General features: G+C 41.4%; 1 protein-coding gene across 4 annotated transcripts; it reads left to right on the plus strand.

Moving 5' to 3' along the window:
* The first annotated feature begins 1721 nt into the window (after positions 1-1721).
* LOC308093933 (MAM and LDL-receptor class A domain-containing protein 1-like) lies at positions 1722-15747 on the plus strand. 4 transcript variants are annotated; one of them, XM_080440339.1, is made up of 21 exons: positions 1722-1849; positions 2033-2124; positions 2700-2867; positions 3343-3531; positions 4053-4155; positions 4486-4608; positions 5442-5544; positions 6154-6313; positions 7032-7146; positions 7507-7650; positions 8035-8222; positions 8774-8939; positions 9118-9336; positions 10174-10352; positions 10728-10977; positions 11389-11548; positions 12490-12607; positions 14347-14467; positions 15058-15151; positions 15327-15402; positions 15489-15747. In XM_080440339.1, the coding sequence occupies exons 1-21, from the start codon at positions 1768-1770 to the stop codon at positions 15585-15587; spliced, it is 2949 nt and encodes a 982-aa protein (XP_080296465.1). In that variant the 5' UTR covers positions 1722-1767; the 3' UTR covers positions 15588-15747. The 4 variants fall into 4 exon arrangements, 3 of the variants coding, with proteins under 3 accessions (XP_080296465.1, XP_080296466.1, XP_080296467.1); XM_080440340.1 differs by having other exon boundaries at positions 6187-6313; XM_080440341.1 differs by lacking the exon at positions 4486-4608.
* The last annotated feature ends 443 nt before the right edge of the window (positions 15748-16190 follow it).

Genomic DNA, 16190 nt, shown 5'->3' on the forward strand with positions numbered 1-16190 from the left:
TACTGTACACTGATGATTCATTTATACCTCGTCGTACAATGGTGTTGAGCCCCTGATAACCGATCTACAAGCATACAACCTGTCACATCGTGACACATTGTGAACTTGTAGAACTATGTTTTCAGTATAAATCAGGATATTCATTAGGCTTTATGCACTATGCCCTGTTTTGAAATGCGAAAAATTATTTAAAAAAAAAAAATACAAATTCACATCCTCTCTACAATGGGCTGGCAGCACTGTAGCTGTGGCCTTGTGCCTCTCACATGTGTGTGTGTCCTTCTCTGATTGGTCCAGGCTGGTACATGGCAGTGGTGGAAGACAGTGGACCCGGGGGCGGTGCTGCTTCACTGAACAGTCCCACAATGCAACAGGCCAGCTCCACCTGCACACTGCATTTCTACTATCATATGTATGGAGGTGTGTTTAAATGCATGTGTGTGTGTGTGTGTGTGTGTGTGTGTGTGTGTGTGTGTGTGTGTGTGTGTGTGTGTGTGTGTGTGTGTGTGTGTGTGTGTGTGTGTGTGTGCTTGCGTGCGTGCGTGCGTGCGTGTGTGTGAGCTGCATGCAAGTCTGTATGTCAAATCATCCAATCCATGTATTTACTTCCTGCCTGTGATCTCATGAACCAGCTGTTTGTTGTCACAGGCGTACAAGGTGAACTGAAGGTGTTTCTGAAGCAGGGCTCCAGAGACACTCTGCTGTGGTGGCTGTCAGGAGACCAGGGAGACTTGTGGCGTCATGGCGAGGTCGCAGTGGGTCGGACGCCAGACGACTTCACCGTCGCATTTGAAGCCACTCGAACCTTCATCGCCATTGATGACGTGGACTTCTCCAACTGCACCCTACCAGGTTGGCACACAATAATACCAGCACCTGGTTTATACTTGATTTATGCTAGGTACTGCACACAGAAAACGCAGAAAAGCTCAGCTTGTAGATCAGCTTTCACCCTTAACGCTTCTAATAATAGCAATACTACTTGTAATAATTCTAATACTAATACGACCGCTAACATTTACCCCCTGGGAAACCCCACCCTGGAAGAACCCCCACTGTGACCACCTGGGATCGGGGGAGATGTTAGGCTTCTGGGCATCAGGCAGGGCTACTCTTCTATGGTACATTCTGTCATGTGGTTCTTTCCAGAGCCCCAGCCCCAATGCCCAGAGGACATGTTTACCTGCAACAACACAGTGTGTGTGGAGCACAGCCGCGTGTGTGACTTCAGTGATGACTGTGGCGATGAATCCGATGAGATCAGCTGTGGTAAGTTGTAACAGCTATAGGCCTAATGGTTGAAATGCTAAATGTCGGCTGTAGTGTCTCATACATTGTAGCCTACCGTAGTTCAAGTTCAGTCTTTGTTTGTCATAATCAGATTAACCTGTAACCCCCACTGTGTTTGCTTTTCATGTTTTACATTTTATTCCATCTTTTTGTGGCATTTTACTGTTTCATGAAAGCCATTCCCATGGAACCAGTTCTTGCAACTTTCAAACAATGCATTCACCATCATTGTAACAATTTGCCTGTTTTCCTAAATTCCTGACTATATCTGGAGACGAGACAGTTGGAGACATCTGAGAGCAGCAACGAGACCACAGTCATGATCCTGTACCTGTTTCTAGCCGGCCAACAGTCTCTACTACTCTCCCCATTTGTTTCCTTTTCTGCTATAACACAGACCAACAGGGTGGGAGGGATCGCTGTAGCTTTGAGGAGGGCCTTTGTTCCTGGAACAGGAGTGAGGTGGATATCCTCGGGATGCATTGGACACATGAGAATGGGGAGACCGCTTGGCCTGGCCACGGACCTCCCAGAGATCACACTATCAACACTGCCGCAGGTAAGGAATTCTGCTGTGTTGACTCTGTCTGTTGACATCTTGTATCACTCCCCAGCATGCATGCTGCCGTGGCGTCCACCACAGTTTCTTCTTAGTTGATTAAATGAAAGAATGAAATGAAAATGTCAAAAGCTTGCAGGGTACTCTACATTTGACATGAACATGTGCATTGTTATTTTTCAGGTCATTTTATCGTCCCTGGGGCTGCCCTGACTGAGAAAGGTCAGACGTCTGAGATACTCTCTGGCACCTTACTACCCAGCACCAACTGTACTGTAAGTACAGATTGACATATTATCTATGTATGTATTTTGGGAGTACTGCTAAATCTCTGTCTTTGTGCTTGTAAGCATCAGTCTTAACAATTTCTTATAGCTTGTTGATAGTGGAGAGTTATGACCTCTACAACCTCTGGCTAGGGCAGACAAGGAGAAGTAGTACATAACCAGCACCAAATGCTTTGAATACTTTGAATACTGAATACTTCGGCCACATGGGCCCCATACGGTTCCATTTAATAGGAATTCATGAGAGAGTTGCATATTTTCCCACTTAGCCTCACCAGATGTACCTATAGGCCTTTTTACTGTATATGTTCTTTGTATATAATCTAAATATTATTGTATTATAACAACAGAATAAGATTCACTTCTAATCTTCGTTTACAATTTGCTAATATTTTGTCATGGTGACATTGTGGAAAATAAAATTGGAGATTACACAATGACATCACTTACAGTGTTAATATTAATATTGATGCTTGCTCCTCTATGGTCTCATTTCCTATCCTTCTTCACTGCTGAAAAAATAAAAAAGCACATCATTCTTACTGCTGTCTGTCCATGTATAGGTTAGATTCTATTTCTACAGTCTGGATGATGTGATAGGAACGCTTGCTGTGCGTTCCAGGACATATCAGTCTGGCAGCGGGGACACAGTGCTGTGGCTCAAAGGTCAATCACACAACTACAGTTGGCAGAGGGCAGAGGTCACCCTCACATCCACCACCAATAGCAAGGTCAGTGAACCTCTCATTCAGTAAGCAGTGGTTCTCAAACATTTTTTTTTAAAATTAGGTCAAAGACCCCCCCATAACTCTGAAAGTATACAAATGGAACCAAATGGACCCGTAACCCTGTCTTGTTTGCTTCCATTGCATCATCACATTTAAGAATATATGACACCATTTTTTAAATCATATGGTATTCATACCATGTGTAATTAAAGCAATTAGTTTTAGTTTTACTGTAATATGAAATGGCTCATAAAATAGATTAAATCAACTATAGTGACACAGATTTGCTAAAAGTACATAGGTCATTTCTGTGAATGTGAGTGTACTCTGTGTCAATTTGCATGTGTAGCTCAACTGTAGCAATAAAACTGTACGACATTCATGGCCGTGGCTTGTTTCTTGTATGATTCATCAGTTCACTTGCATGACAGAAAATTACCCATATGGCCTACGTTTTTATAGTATGTCTGCTCCCCAGATTGTCTTCTGCTATCAGCAAGGAAACGGCACAAGAGGGTTAGTTGCTGTGGATGACATCTCTTTCTCCAAAGCATGTGTACTTGACCCCAACAACAGCCAGCTCCCTACCCTGCCAACTACTACTACTACTCCACCCACCTCCACTGCTCCGCCCACAGCCTCCACTCCTCCCACCAAACCCTGCGAGGTGACTTTTTGAAATGGTTATGACGTTTTTTTGTACACCAACCCGGAAGTTTCTCCAAAATCCCACAGCAGATTTTCAACAGATTTTTTTTGCGTTGGGTTTTGGATAAATAATGAAAATAAGCTTTGTATTAAAAAAAGTTTGTATGATATTAACACAATTTGTGAAATCAACACTTTTTATGATTTTTTTTTATCACACAGGGAAAATAATCAACATTTTAAAAAGCACATTAACAGCTTCAAAAGTCACAATTGAGATATTAACAGGTGCAATCATTGACCAAGGTCAATGACTTAGGTTTACTGTATGTTAACTACAGACTTTATTTTGTGCAAAATCCACCAAACGAGAGAAAACATGCACACTCAGGTTGAAGCCCCAAGTATGCTATTTAGTCATTTGCAAGCTGGAATATAAATGCCAGGCTACTCCGGCTACAGTGGCAACTAACGAAGCAAAAAGTGCATTTATTTTGACTTGTCATCCTTTGTCTTTCTTTTTTCTTTTTCTTTTTGTAGGACAATGAGTTTTTCTGCTGGCAGTCAGGGGTGTGCATCTTGGCCACATTGCAGTGTGACTATCACATAGACTGCCCCCTAGGGGAGGATGAGGATACCTGTGGTGAGAGCTGGCTTCTGTATTGTGTTAACTTTATTACATCTATAACACATTGACACAGGATATGGACATCCGTGGTAAACTTGTTGCATGTTGTAATATACTGTGATGACAAATCTATGTACTGAAGACAAAGTAGCATGGTGATATATCTTGATAAATAAACTCAAAGAATAACAAAACAAAAACAAATGGACACATTCTCAAACAGTGAATATCTGAATTTGGAATATGACTTTAAATATATTTTCCAAACAATATCAAGTTGCGAATTTCCATTAATATGCTATGTATCTGGGGTTGTTTTGTTTGGGTTTGTTTGTTTGTTTTCAGGCCCCTGCACATTTGAGAATGGTCAGTGCCAGTGGAATGACACCAGTAAGGGGGCCAGCAGGTGGCAGAGACAGAGGGCCACTAATGACACCCGTCCCCCCACTGACCACACTACGGACACAGGTGACCTGTAACCTCTTAGAGCAGGGATTCACAACTTGTGGGCCCCAAGGCTATTGCAAGTTTGAATTATCTGTCAAAATCTGTGTCATTTTAGATTCTAACCACTTTAACCATTATTTTATACTTTGGCTATTCAAAAATAGCAGATATACAAGCTTTGTGCCGCACTATGAGCTTGTAGATCTGCTATTTTTGAAAAATCGTGAAGATTTTTGCAAATGTTTGAATATATATATATTTTTTGAAAGGAAACATTTTTAACTGAAGTCTTTGCTTCTGGGGGTCCCTGGAACAAAATGTTTTGAGATGAGGATCGGCGGCCAAATACACAATTCGGGTCCTTGACATGAGAAAGTTTGAGAATCACTGATATAGCAACATACGTTTTTTTCATTCATTCACAAGACATTTTGTAGACTCAGGTCTTAATGGGTTAATCAGTACTCAGGACTCCCACCCACACAGTGCCGCTTTAGACTCCACGGGGGCCCTAAGCATGATACGGGACACATGCACGCGCGCGCAGCGCGCGTGCATGTTTCCCCCGCGCGCTTCTGGGCGGATTGGGTCCGTTTTTTTCGCAGTTCTGGGCAGATTGGGTTTAAAAAAAAAAAATTAATTAATTAATTTTTTATTTTTTATTTTTTTTGCGGGTAGGCGGGGCCCCACGCAAGGCGGGGCCCTACGCAGCCTGCGTAGTGTGCGTGTAGGGAGAAGCGGCCCTGCACCCACACACACACACACACACACACACACACACACACACACACACACACACACACACACACACACACACACACACACACACACACACTAATCTCCCTGATCCACAGGATACTACATGGGAGTGACTTCCAGTGGAGAAGTGATGCAGAGCGAGGAGGCCCGTCTCCAGAGCCCCTCCCTCCCGCCATCGTCCCCCTACTGCCAGATAGTGTGAGTGACATATGCCCAACATTAACACTTGTGTGCTGCTTCCATTTCTGCAGCTAGCTCCGCTTTCATGCCTCCATAATAATGATCATACCGTCGTCGCTGTTGGGCAGATGCCTCGTACGTCCAAAAAAAAGGAACCTGTGTCCAATGTAGTTTTTTAAATATACTTTTCATTGGTTAATTTGACAAAACCCACAGACAGACTTAATAACCACTTTTAACTTTAACTTTCCAAATCTTTCAATAATAGCTAAAATAGCAGATCTACAAGCTCACACTGCTACACGTTGTGAGCTTGTAGATCGGCTATTTCTTCTGCTTTTGTGCAACACTCTTGTACGACACAGTAGGGCATTAATTAACAAATTAACCTTCTTTGAAATATGGAGATACTACCCTAACCCTAAATATTGTTTTGATGTGAAGCACAAAGCTGTTACTGGACAAATTGCTCAATGTTTTTGCTAAACTCTCTCTCTCTCTCTCTCTCTCTCTCTCTCTCTCTCTCTCTCTCTCTCTCTCTCTCTCTCTCTCTCTCTCTCTCTCTCTCTCTCTCTCTCTCTCTCTCTCTCTCTCTCTCTCCTTCCTTCCCTCTTTTCCTGCTGCCAGGTTTCACTTCCACATGAGTGGGGAGAGCGGCAGGTCATTCAGAGTGATTATGCAGCAAGCGGACGGAGGTGAAGCAATGCTGTGGTCACGCAGTCACAACACAGCCTCACAGTGGAGCGCAGCATGTCTGCCTCTGGGCCAGCAGCAGCAGCCTTACAAGGTGTGTGTTTATGTGTGAGCTCCACTTTAACCCAGGAAGACCTGAGGCTGATTCTACTTAATGCCTTCAGTAGCCTAATCAGTAGTTCTCAAACCTTTTCGCAAACAATAACAATATTTTAGAAATATGTACAAGCATGTACAAGCTCGCAGCGTGGCACAAAGTCACGCGCTATCATCTAAATTAATGACCGGCTTTCTCAGGTTTAATGGGTTGTAGTAGTGTATTGCAGTGCAGTGCTTCTCGACCTTTTTCAATTCAAGGACCCCCGGTTTGATATGCATTAGGCCACGGACCCCTATTTGATATGTTTTCCTTTTCCCTCTGGGACCCCATTCTACACTGTAAAATCATCAGTGTTCATTTACTTAATTAATTTGTAGGGTCCATTTGGTTCCAAACTATCAATCATCTCATTCTGAACCTTTTTAATTACAAGGACCACCAGTTTGATACGTATTAGGCCACGGACCCCCATTTGATCCCCCATTTTTATCTAAACTTTTTTATTGCTATAAATAATTTTGGTCCAATAGTGTCTATCATTTGGTCCAGAATTCCTTTACTGTCTATGTACCTCATGATGAGAACAATTGTTGCAGAACATAATCAATTGGCCTGAACAATTATTACAGACAAGGGAGAAACTCACAGATTACATTTTGACTTGAACTGCACCTCTAATGTGTATTAATGTGAATGTTTATATTTTCTTCAGATATTGTTCATTAGCAAAGATCTAACTTGTCCATGGGGTTGTACTGCTGGAGCTCGTGCTGTCGCTGTGGATGACATCTCTTTCTTAAACTGTGAAACTTCCTTCCAACCACCAGGTAAATATTTATTTTAAAAAATTGCAAATGGCGGGGTAGCTCACAGAGTAAGAGTGCATTCCACATAAACGAGGCAATATACGTTCTCGCAGCTGACCCCGATACAGGAATTTCAGGAAAGATTCCTGATGAAGATCTGTGTGTTATCGAAACGTAGAATCGAGCAATAAATGGTGGAGCTTATTTTGCCAGTGTGCGGAGTGCAGACTTTATTTTTATTTCATGCACTTCATACCGTACCTGTATTTACCGATGTGCAATGGGTTGCCACAGCAATGCCCTGCACCTTACACTATTGTAAAACACAAGCAGAAATGATGGTTGGACCGTTAACTGTGAAGTTCCTCTTTCTGTCCTCAGCTCTGTCTGTCTATGGCTGTTCCTTTGAGGAGGATCTGTGTAGCTGGGTCCAAGGAACTGAGGATGAGATTGACTGGCAAAGAAGGTCTGGTCCCACTGAGACTCCCAATACGGGGCCTGCAGGAGACCACACAACTGGCACTGGTCAGTTAAGCTAGGCCATGGGTCTTCAACAGGAAGGGGAAAAAACACTTTTTAAATTGCAACACAATTGTATACAATTGGGTGCCTGCTTCGTGTTTCTCTCAGCATATGGGGTCCTTGGCCTGAAAAACTTTGAAAACCGTGAGCTAGGATATTTTAGATTAGCATTCTCCCTGGATATTATGTGGGTGATTAATAGCATTCCATGATTAATGCATTTTGACTAAGCTATACAGAAAACGGTCTATTGTTTTTGTGTAAACATGTCTTGTCTTGCTTAAATTGGAATTTAAAGTGATTAAATTATGTAATAACTCAACAACTGTTTTTAGCTATAAAGTCCAGTGTTTCTTATTGGCTAGTTCTGTTTGTGTTGTTTGACAGGCCAGTATCTGTACATTGAGAGTTCCCTACCAAGTGTGAAGGGGAATGTGGCCCAGATTAAGTCATCACTGCTTCCCCCTGCTGGAGAAAAGGGATACTGTTTCTCGTTTTGGTACCACATGTTTGGAGCGACAGTGGGATCTCTGAAGATGGTTCTACAAACGCCTAATAACGTGACAAAAATACTGGTAAAAGTAACTCTGTTCAGTTTCAAAGTTAAAGCAAAAAAACATGAAAGATAAGTGTCAAATGCTTCTTAAGTTTTTATGATGTGATTTTTTATTTGAAACAATACATTTACCCTTACTCTTACGTAATAAAATAATACTCATGAGTTTCTAATGACAAGAGCCAATTCTTATGTTGGCTATATACAGCTGGCTATGCATCACGAATCTCATAGTAGCTACCATTCTGTTAAATATGCTGAATGAACTAATAGAAAAGCTCAAGTTAGAGATGGGAATTTTGATAGAGATTGATGAGGCCTACACTTTTAATAGTGACCTTGGACTGACCCGTGGAGATTGCACAGCTTACTTCCCCGAACGGTAGTCATAAGAGCAACAACTATGAGTTGATTACGAAATATATAGAGCCATTTCAAACCGTTATAATTACATGATTGTGAAACTGTTGTTGCAAAATAACATTAATCATATCCTACATTCAGGAGTGTGTTGTTGATTAGGTTGTCAGTATCACATCCTCATTGTGGACTGTCCTTCCTGTACTGTAGGTGTGGCAACGGTCAGGCAGTCAGGGGGATGAGTGGCGACAGGCCCAGAGACATGTGTCCTCACAGCAAGTTCACCAAGTGATTCTGGAGGCTTCGGTGGGAGGAGAGGCGGGGGACATAGCTCTAGATGACATCACATTCACCACAGGGCCTTGTCCTGCTTCAGGTACTGAGTCTGGTCTGTGTGTAGAACATCCCACAGCCTAGGCAATGGTCACATATTATGGTCAGAGAAACTGATATTTTCAAGGCAACGGCAGCATTCTACTGAATAAGAAAAACAAAAAAAAAACTCTGTATGTATACATAAAGATTTGACAAAATGACTAAACGTTATCCTCTAGATGTGTGTGATTTCGAGGAAGGGAGCTGTAATTGGCAGCAGCAGACTGATGATAACTCAGACTGGATCAGACATTCTGGGCCCACCCCCAACCCTAACACAGGACCAGACAGCGACCACACCACCCACACACCCACTGGCTATTACTACTATGTGACTTCCTCTGTCGCCGACCTGGCTGGCCAGACAGCCAGAATGGCATCCCCACTGTACCCCGCAGGTAATGGCAATGTTGACTTAAACCATACAGGTGATCTACAAACTGGGACTCAGAGTAGTGTAGAATAGAATAGAATAGAAGAGAAGAGAAGAGAAGAGAAGAGAAGAGAAGAGAAGAGAAGAGAAGAGAAGAGAAGAGAAGAGAAGAGAAGAGAAGAGAAGAGAAGAGAAGAGAAGAGAATCACACATTATACATTGCACAATATGATGATTTACTGTGACACATAGGGATCCACGGGCAAATGCATTGCAAAACATTTGAGTCTTTGCATTGTTGTCAGTAATGTCAACTTGTTAGATAAGGAAATGTCTTTCAGCATAATTTCCTCTTTGCTTAAATGATCACTGTTTATCAATCAATTAATCCGTAAATGGGAATGTAGTAGCAGGTGTCAGCCCCCCATTTGTAGTTGATTCAAAACACCCTTTAGTTGAACAGTGATTTCCCTCCCGGGTCCCTTAACCCATTCAATCCGGGAACGCATCTGTGTCATGTTAGATTTTAGCTATAATTATTATTATTTTATACTTTTGAGCGCGGCATTGAGTGCCACGCTATGAGCTTGTAGATCTGCAAAAAAATCTAAAAATCGTGATTTGTTTTTGCAAATCTTATATATATATATATATTCTTTTCAAGCAAACATTTTTAACTAAAATCTTTGCTTCTGGGGGGGGGGGGGGGGGGTCACTGGAACTAAATATTTCCAGATGGGGGTCTGCGGCAAAATACATATCATTTTGGGGGTCCTTGAGATGAAAATGTATATTTGTTATTTTTGAATGGCCAAAGAAATCTTAAAACGACACACAGATGCTTTCCCGGTCTTCATTCAAGGTAAAGGAAGGTGTGTGCAGCTGTGGTACCACATGTATGGCAGAGGAATGGGTGCCCTGAATGTGTACCAGCAGAATGAGGACGGCCAGAAGGCCCTGCTCTTCTCCCAGTCAGGAGACCAGGGACGACTGTGGAGGTTTGCCCAGGCTTCCCTGGTGCAACATGTGAAGCCTTACAGGGTAAGTCCTGTATGGTTTGTTCATTTGTTAGTTTCAAAGCCACTTCTGAGCAAACAATGATGTCTGGTTAAAAGATGTTTTATGCATAATGTCTTTTTTTTTTTTTAAATGGATAAATAATTTTATACAGTAGTTTCTACTTAACAGTAAAACTTTATTTATTTTTTGTATCTGTGAATTCCTTTCATAAATTAAAGGAGTGAAAAACCGACAAGAAAACATGTATTTAAAGATCTTCTATTTTCTTCTATTTTCTTATATTTTCTTATAAAATCGTATATTTCCAAAACCTTAATTTTCCATCTATCCGTTTGTCTGTCTGTCTGTCTGTCTGTCCGTCCGCCCACCCGTCCATCCCCCCGCCTATCTGGTTAGATTGTTGTGGAAGGCGTGAGGGCTGGTTCTACCCTGGTGATGACCCAGGAGGGCGACGTGGCGTTCGATGACGTGCGGGTGTCTGACAGCCCGTGCCCGTCTCCTGGGTTCTGTGACTTTGAGGGCAGCCTGTGTGGTTGGAGCAACGTGGGTGGACGTGTGGACCAGGGAGACTGGCTGAGGGGCAGAGGGCTCGACGCAAGGCTCAACGCGGGGCCTGCCGTTGACCATACCACCAACTCAGAACAGGGTGACTATACCCGCATTTCTCAACTCATTTTCTTCGGGTCTCAAAAGTGAGTCCTGGGAATTTCAGAGAAGGTGGCAGACAAAGACCAGCTCAGATGCAGAGTTTTGTTAAAGATACTTTAGTGTACTGTGGTCAATGCAAAATGAATCCCAATTTATAGCCAGTTGCTCTATGACACTGATTATATGACACTGAATATTAACTGTTTGTACTTCATGCCTCTTATTTCAGTCGTATATCTCTTAACTTTCCCACAATGCAACCCCCATTAGCAGCAGGCCCAGGCAGTCTGTTTCTTTAGGGTTGATTTTACCTGGATTGCAGTAGCTCCATGTAATGTACTTCCCCAATCTTTTGTTCTGTATGTGTAATTTAGTTTTATTTCTTTTTTTTATGCCATGCTGTCCATAGGCTATTATCTGCATGTGGACAACTCACTGGGCCAGTCGGGAGACCAGTCCTTTTTGATCAGTGACCAATTCCAGCCTGCCACAAGAGGGCACTGTCTCGCATTCTGGTACCACATGTATGGCTCTCATGTGGGGACTCTCAAAGTCTATGTATTTGACAGGTAATTACTGTAATGCCAAGCCTTTAGCAGTATTACATTAGCGCAGAATGACAAGCTCTGCTGCCACCATCTGGTCGTCATTGGACATTATTATCACAGAAGAATCTTTAAGGAGCACACTGCAGCCTTTTTGACTTATGGGTCCAAAGTACATCCATTGTGCCCTCCAGTCCCACGCATATACATGCACATGGGACATACTTATGGATTATGGCACAATGGACTAAGGAACTAAGTAACAAAATATTACTGAGATGTGGTGATTTTCATGTGATGGTTTGAGAGGCATACTTCAATATCAATCATGAATAGGTTTACAGTATGTCAATAACGAAAACGATATACAATAGTTACTGTTACTGTAACTAAGAGTGATGACAAGGGACCCACATGTCAAAAAGGCTGGTATGCTCCTCTTTTAACCTCTTAAACCTTATATAGTATATACTTCATTGACTGGGGTCCCATAGGGGTCTAATCTTGGTCCCAGTGGCGTTTCTGGACATCCCGGCACCCTAGGTGAGATCTCCACCCGAAAATAATATTTTTTGTTGTTGTCATTACAATCACAATACAAAAGCAGGTGTGCAACCCTTTTTCAGTCTGTATCATGTCAGTAGGCTATATCATGTAAATATCATGGTCAGAATCATGGTCAGTATCATGGTCAGTATCATGTCAGTATCATGTCAGTGTCGTGGTCAGTATCATGTAAATATCATGGTCAGTATCATGTCAATATCTTCTCAGTATGCCTAGGTTGCCTATGCCTAGAAACGCACCTGGTTGGTCCCGATCTACAAGCTCACACCTCGTGTGAGCTTGTAGATCGGCCAAATGTTCTTCCTGCGGAATGTTCTCCTGTCATGGCATGACGCCAGAATATGGACACTAGGGTTCATGTGGTTAAATATAAACCTACGATATGTCCTGTTCCCCAGAAAAACACTGACTGGGGGAGGAGATGGGAAAGCCATGTTGAAATGGACAGAAACTGGGGACAAGGGAAGCAGGTGGCAGAGGGCCAATGTGTCTGTTGACCATGACCAACCATTCTGGGTAATAATGATCTTAGTATTATGACGTTCAGTACACAGCAAAATCCTCAGTGTTAAAGCTGCATTCTGTAACTTTTATGTCCTGCCTGGGATTTGAACCCTGGTCTGCTCTGCCGCATGAGAGACCACATTTGTACTGGTCTCGGCTGCCGGAAATAGCAGATCTACAAGCTCGGTGAGCTTGTAGATCTGCTCTTTTTGACATGTGTTGTAAGACACTATCGTACGACGAGGTATATATATGAGAGTGAAATTACAATGGTGACTCCGACCCAAGCTATTTAAAAAACATTCAATCAATTCAACATAGAATGAACAAACCTGTTAAATGAACACTGTCTGTGTGTGTGTGTGTGTGTGTGTGTGTGTGTGTGTGTGTGTGTGTGTGTGTGTGTGTGTGTGTGTGTATATATATATATATATATATATATATGTATGTATGTATGTATGTATATATATATATATATATATATATATATATATACACACACACACATACATACACACACAATATTTTTAATATATTTTGTATTTTAATTTTTTCAAAAATATCCATTTGACTTTAAATATTTTATAACATTTTCCACATTTATGTTTGAAATAAATCATGATGAGATGCGACCTTGCATTGCTAGTGTTTGCACGAGCAGCAGGAACCTTATAGCCACAAATGCGACAAACTACCTGATCAAATTTTTTTGGCTTGCCATTGTCGTCTGGCTCAAGCCCAAAATATTTCCAAATAGCCGATGTGACATTTGGCTTAGCAATTAAATTCGCTGTATCAACAACAGCATCCGCATCTTCTTCACTCGCCATGTTTTTGTGAGGAATGAAAAATAGCGTTAGTTGATTGGGGTCAGCTGTGGCCAATGGACCATACCACATCAAAATGGGTGTTTTTCGCTAAGTACTTGAAAATAATGTAACTCAAACAGCTTATGCTAATACTTTTTATATATCTGTGTTGTGTGGGTAGACTATATATTCAATCTAACAATTTCTGTAATACTAAAGCCAAGAAATAATTAATTATCAGGCACACACACAAAAGCAAACCCCCAGTTTAATAATAATGGACTGGCCCTGCTCTGACTCCTGTCGACCCCCGGGGTGCCTCCACCCTCTTATCTGGGGTTGTAAATCTCATCTTTCTACAGCAAAAGTGCAACACTTTGGGCTGTCGCTGAGCTTGTAGATCTGCTCGTTTATATCTGTCCTTTCCTACTTGCCACAAGGCAATGTTAAAGAGCCGACCAACCCCGCCCCCGACACGACCCCGGCCGACACCAGACACCAGGGTCTCAATTTCTCAAAGGAAGAGTTGCCTAGTCTTCCCTGAGTATGGAGACTACCACCAACTCACTGTAGATGCACTAGTTATATTGTATTAACATACTGTACCATACACTACAGATTGGTTAAATTAACTTTTTTTATACATTAAAGTTCAGTATTATAGCTTTAATTTAACTCTGAGAGTGTACAAATGGATAGATTAACACTGAGGATGTTACTGTGGAGCACCCTTAATAGGAAAGTCTACTTTCCCATCACTGTTGCTCTACATCAATACTTGTACAGTGTCTTTTGGAAGATTCTTGTAGAAACTCGTCCTTTTAATTGTCTGGACATAAAATAGGCTAAATGTAATATTCTTTTCCATCGTCATTTCTTCTTCCTGTGATATTATTTTAATTTGAACAGTTAATCTGAATGACTCTGTTTTTCTTCTCACAGTTGGTGTTTGTATATCAGAGGGGGATGGACGGTGGTTGGAAAGTGGCTTTGGATGATGTCACTATCCTACCTGACTCATGCTATTCACCACCGCCCCCTATTGACCCACCACATAATGATGGTAAACGCTATACCCTCCATATCATAACCACTTATGTCTTACATCAGTGGTTATAAAACTTTTATATTAAAGGTAGGGTGATATTATTATTATTATTATTTTAAAAGGTTAAAGTACTATATTCTAATAGTAATCATTGCTACAAAGCGTTTGTTCGGTCACAGGGGTCTCTCCAACTCTTTAGTAAATTTTCAGGTAAGTGACAAAATTTAAGCCAATCAGGAGAGAGCACTGAAAATGCATTTTCTGTTTAATAAAGAGCTGGAGAGACATGGGAGACTCCTTTTACTGAACAAACACTCTATAGCAATGAGTACTATCAGAATATAGGGCTATTTAACACTTATTTTACCCTACCTTTAATTAAAATCCTTGAGGGGGTACCCCCTGGAACCCCCTGAAGGGCCCCTGGGGGTCCCCGGACCCTGGAGTATGTAGGGCAGACTCAGAGTACCACTGCCTATAATGACGGGCGACAGGTAGAAAGTGGTTAATGGGAGAACGGGACTATTTTTGAGTCAGCTGAGACCCTTGTTTCCCATAGTAGTTGAGTGTTCATGTGTATTTTGTGTGTGTGTTTGTGTCTGCAGATGCCTTGGTCATAGGACTAGTGGTTGGTCTCGGTCTGCTGGCTGGACTTGGCTGTATACTTGTCCTTTCTGTCTACAGGAGGTGCTTCAACACGTATGTAATTTTGATGATGCCGACAATGACAATTATTTTAATAAATATCATCATAATGATGAGGATCACATACATAATGTACATACTGTAATAATACTACAGTGAAATTATCTGTGACATACTGTACGGTACTATATGGGATTTGCTGACTTAACCTTTGTCTACTCCCTGTCAGCAACCAGCATCAATCCATGACAGATGAGGCAGTTGTCCAGAACGCTGTATTTGATCTTTATGACTGTAAAATAGATGTAAGTATATAGATTTCAAACAGCATCATGTGCGTACAAGCCTCCCTTGAAATAAGACGATCAAACCCTTTTCTGTTCTCTTCCAGGGTACGCAGCATGGAAGTGAATCCAGCATTTCCTTTTACAACAATTTGTATGATTCATCGTCAGTAACTGAATCCCCCGTGGATACATCTGCTGCTTAGTGTGCACATGGTCTGGGAAATTATACTGATTTAACTCATTAATTGTTTAATAGGCCTATACAGTATATGCATAGGAATATCATGTAGAACTATGTTTTTAACTTTATCTCATCTATTTGTGACAATGGTTCTCAAACTCAGAATTAACATGTATTTTGCCAAAGACCCCCATCAGAAAATATTGTATTAATTATGATTGTTTTCTTATACCATAGAGTATGGTAATTGTTATTACACTGTGAATATGTTGTTTTATTGTAGAGTATTAGTGAATAAACCGAGTTCAGTGAACTTGGCAGACTACACGGTAAATAAAATCTTTAATGTTAATTTAACTCCAGCCGTAAGGGTACATTTGCACGTGTATGACCCTGAGGGTCTTGTTAGATAGATAGATAGTTCTATGATTTTTAACCCCAGCCTAGCTTAAGCGACTTAATTTTTAAGTATTTTTTTGTCATTTTAAATTACACGATTATTATTAAAATAAGCATTACTCTGCTGTGGGACAGAAACCAGCTATGTCCAAAATATAATTTTATTAGGAAATGAAAAAAAAAAGTTTTTAGAACAACACAATACTGCCTCGTCATAGTTGCTATG

Source organism: Gymnoscopelus braueri (assembly GCF_963280865.1).
Source record: "Gymnoscopelus braueri genome assembly, chromosome: 10".
Lineage (NCBI taxonomy): Eukaryota > Metazoa > Chordata > Actinopteri > Myctophiformes > Myctophidae > Gymnoscopelus > Gymnoscopelus braueri.

Coding starts and splice junctions, on each gene's coding strand:
- LOC308093933 (XM_080440339.1), top strand. CDS start 1,768: ATGCATTGGACACATGAGAATGGGGAGACCGCTTGGCCTGGCCACGGA. Junction 11,549..12,489: donor AAAGTCTATGTATTTGACAG/GTAATTACTGTA, acceptor CCTGTTCCCCAG/AAAAACACTGACTGGGGGAG. Junction 15,152..15,326: donor TACAGGAGGTGCTTCAACAC/GTATGTAATTTT, acceptor ACTCCCTGTCAG/CAACCAGCATCAATCCATGA.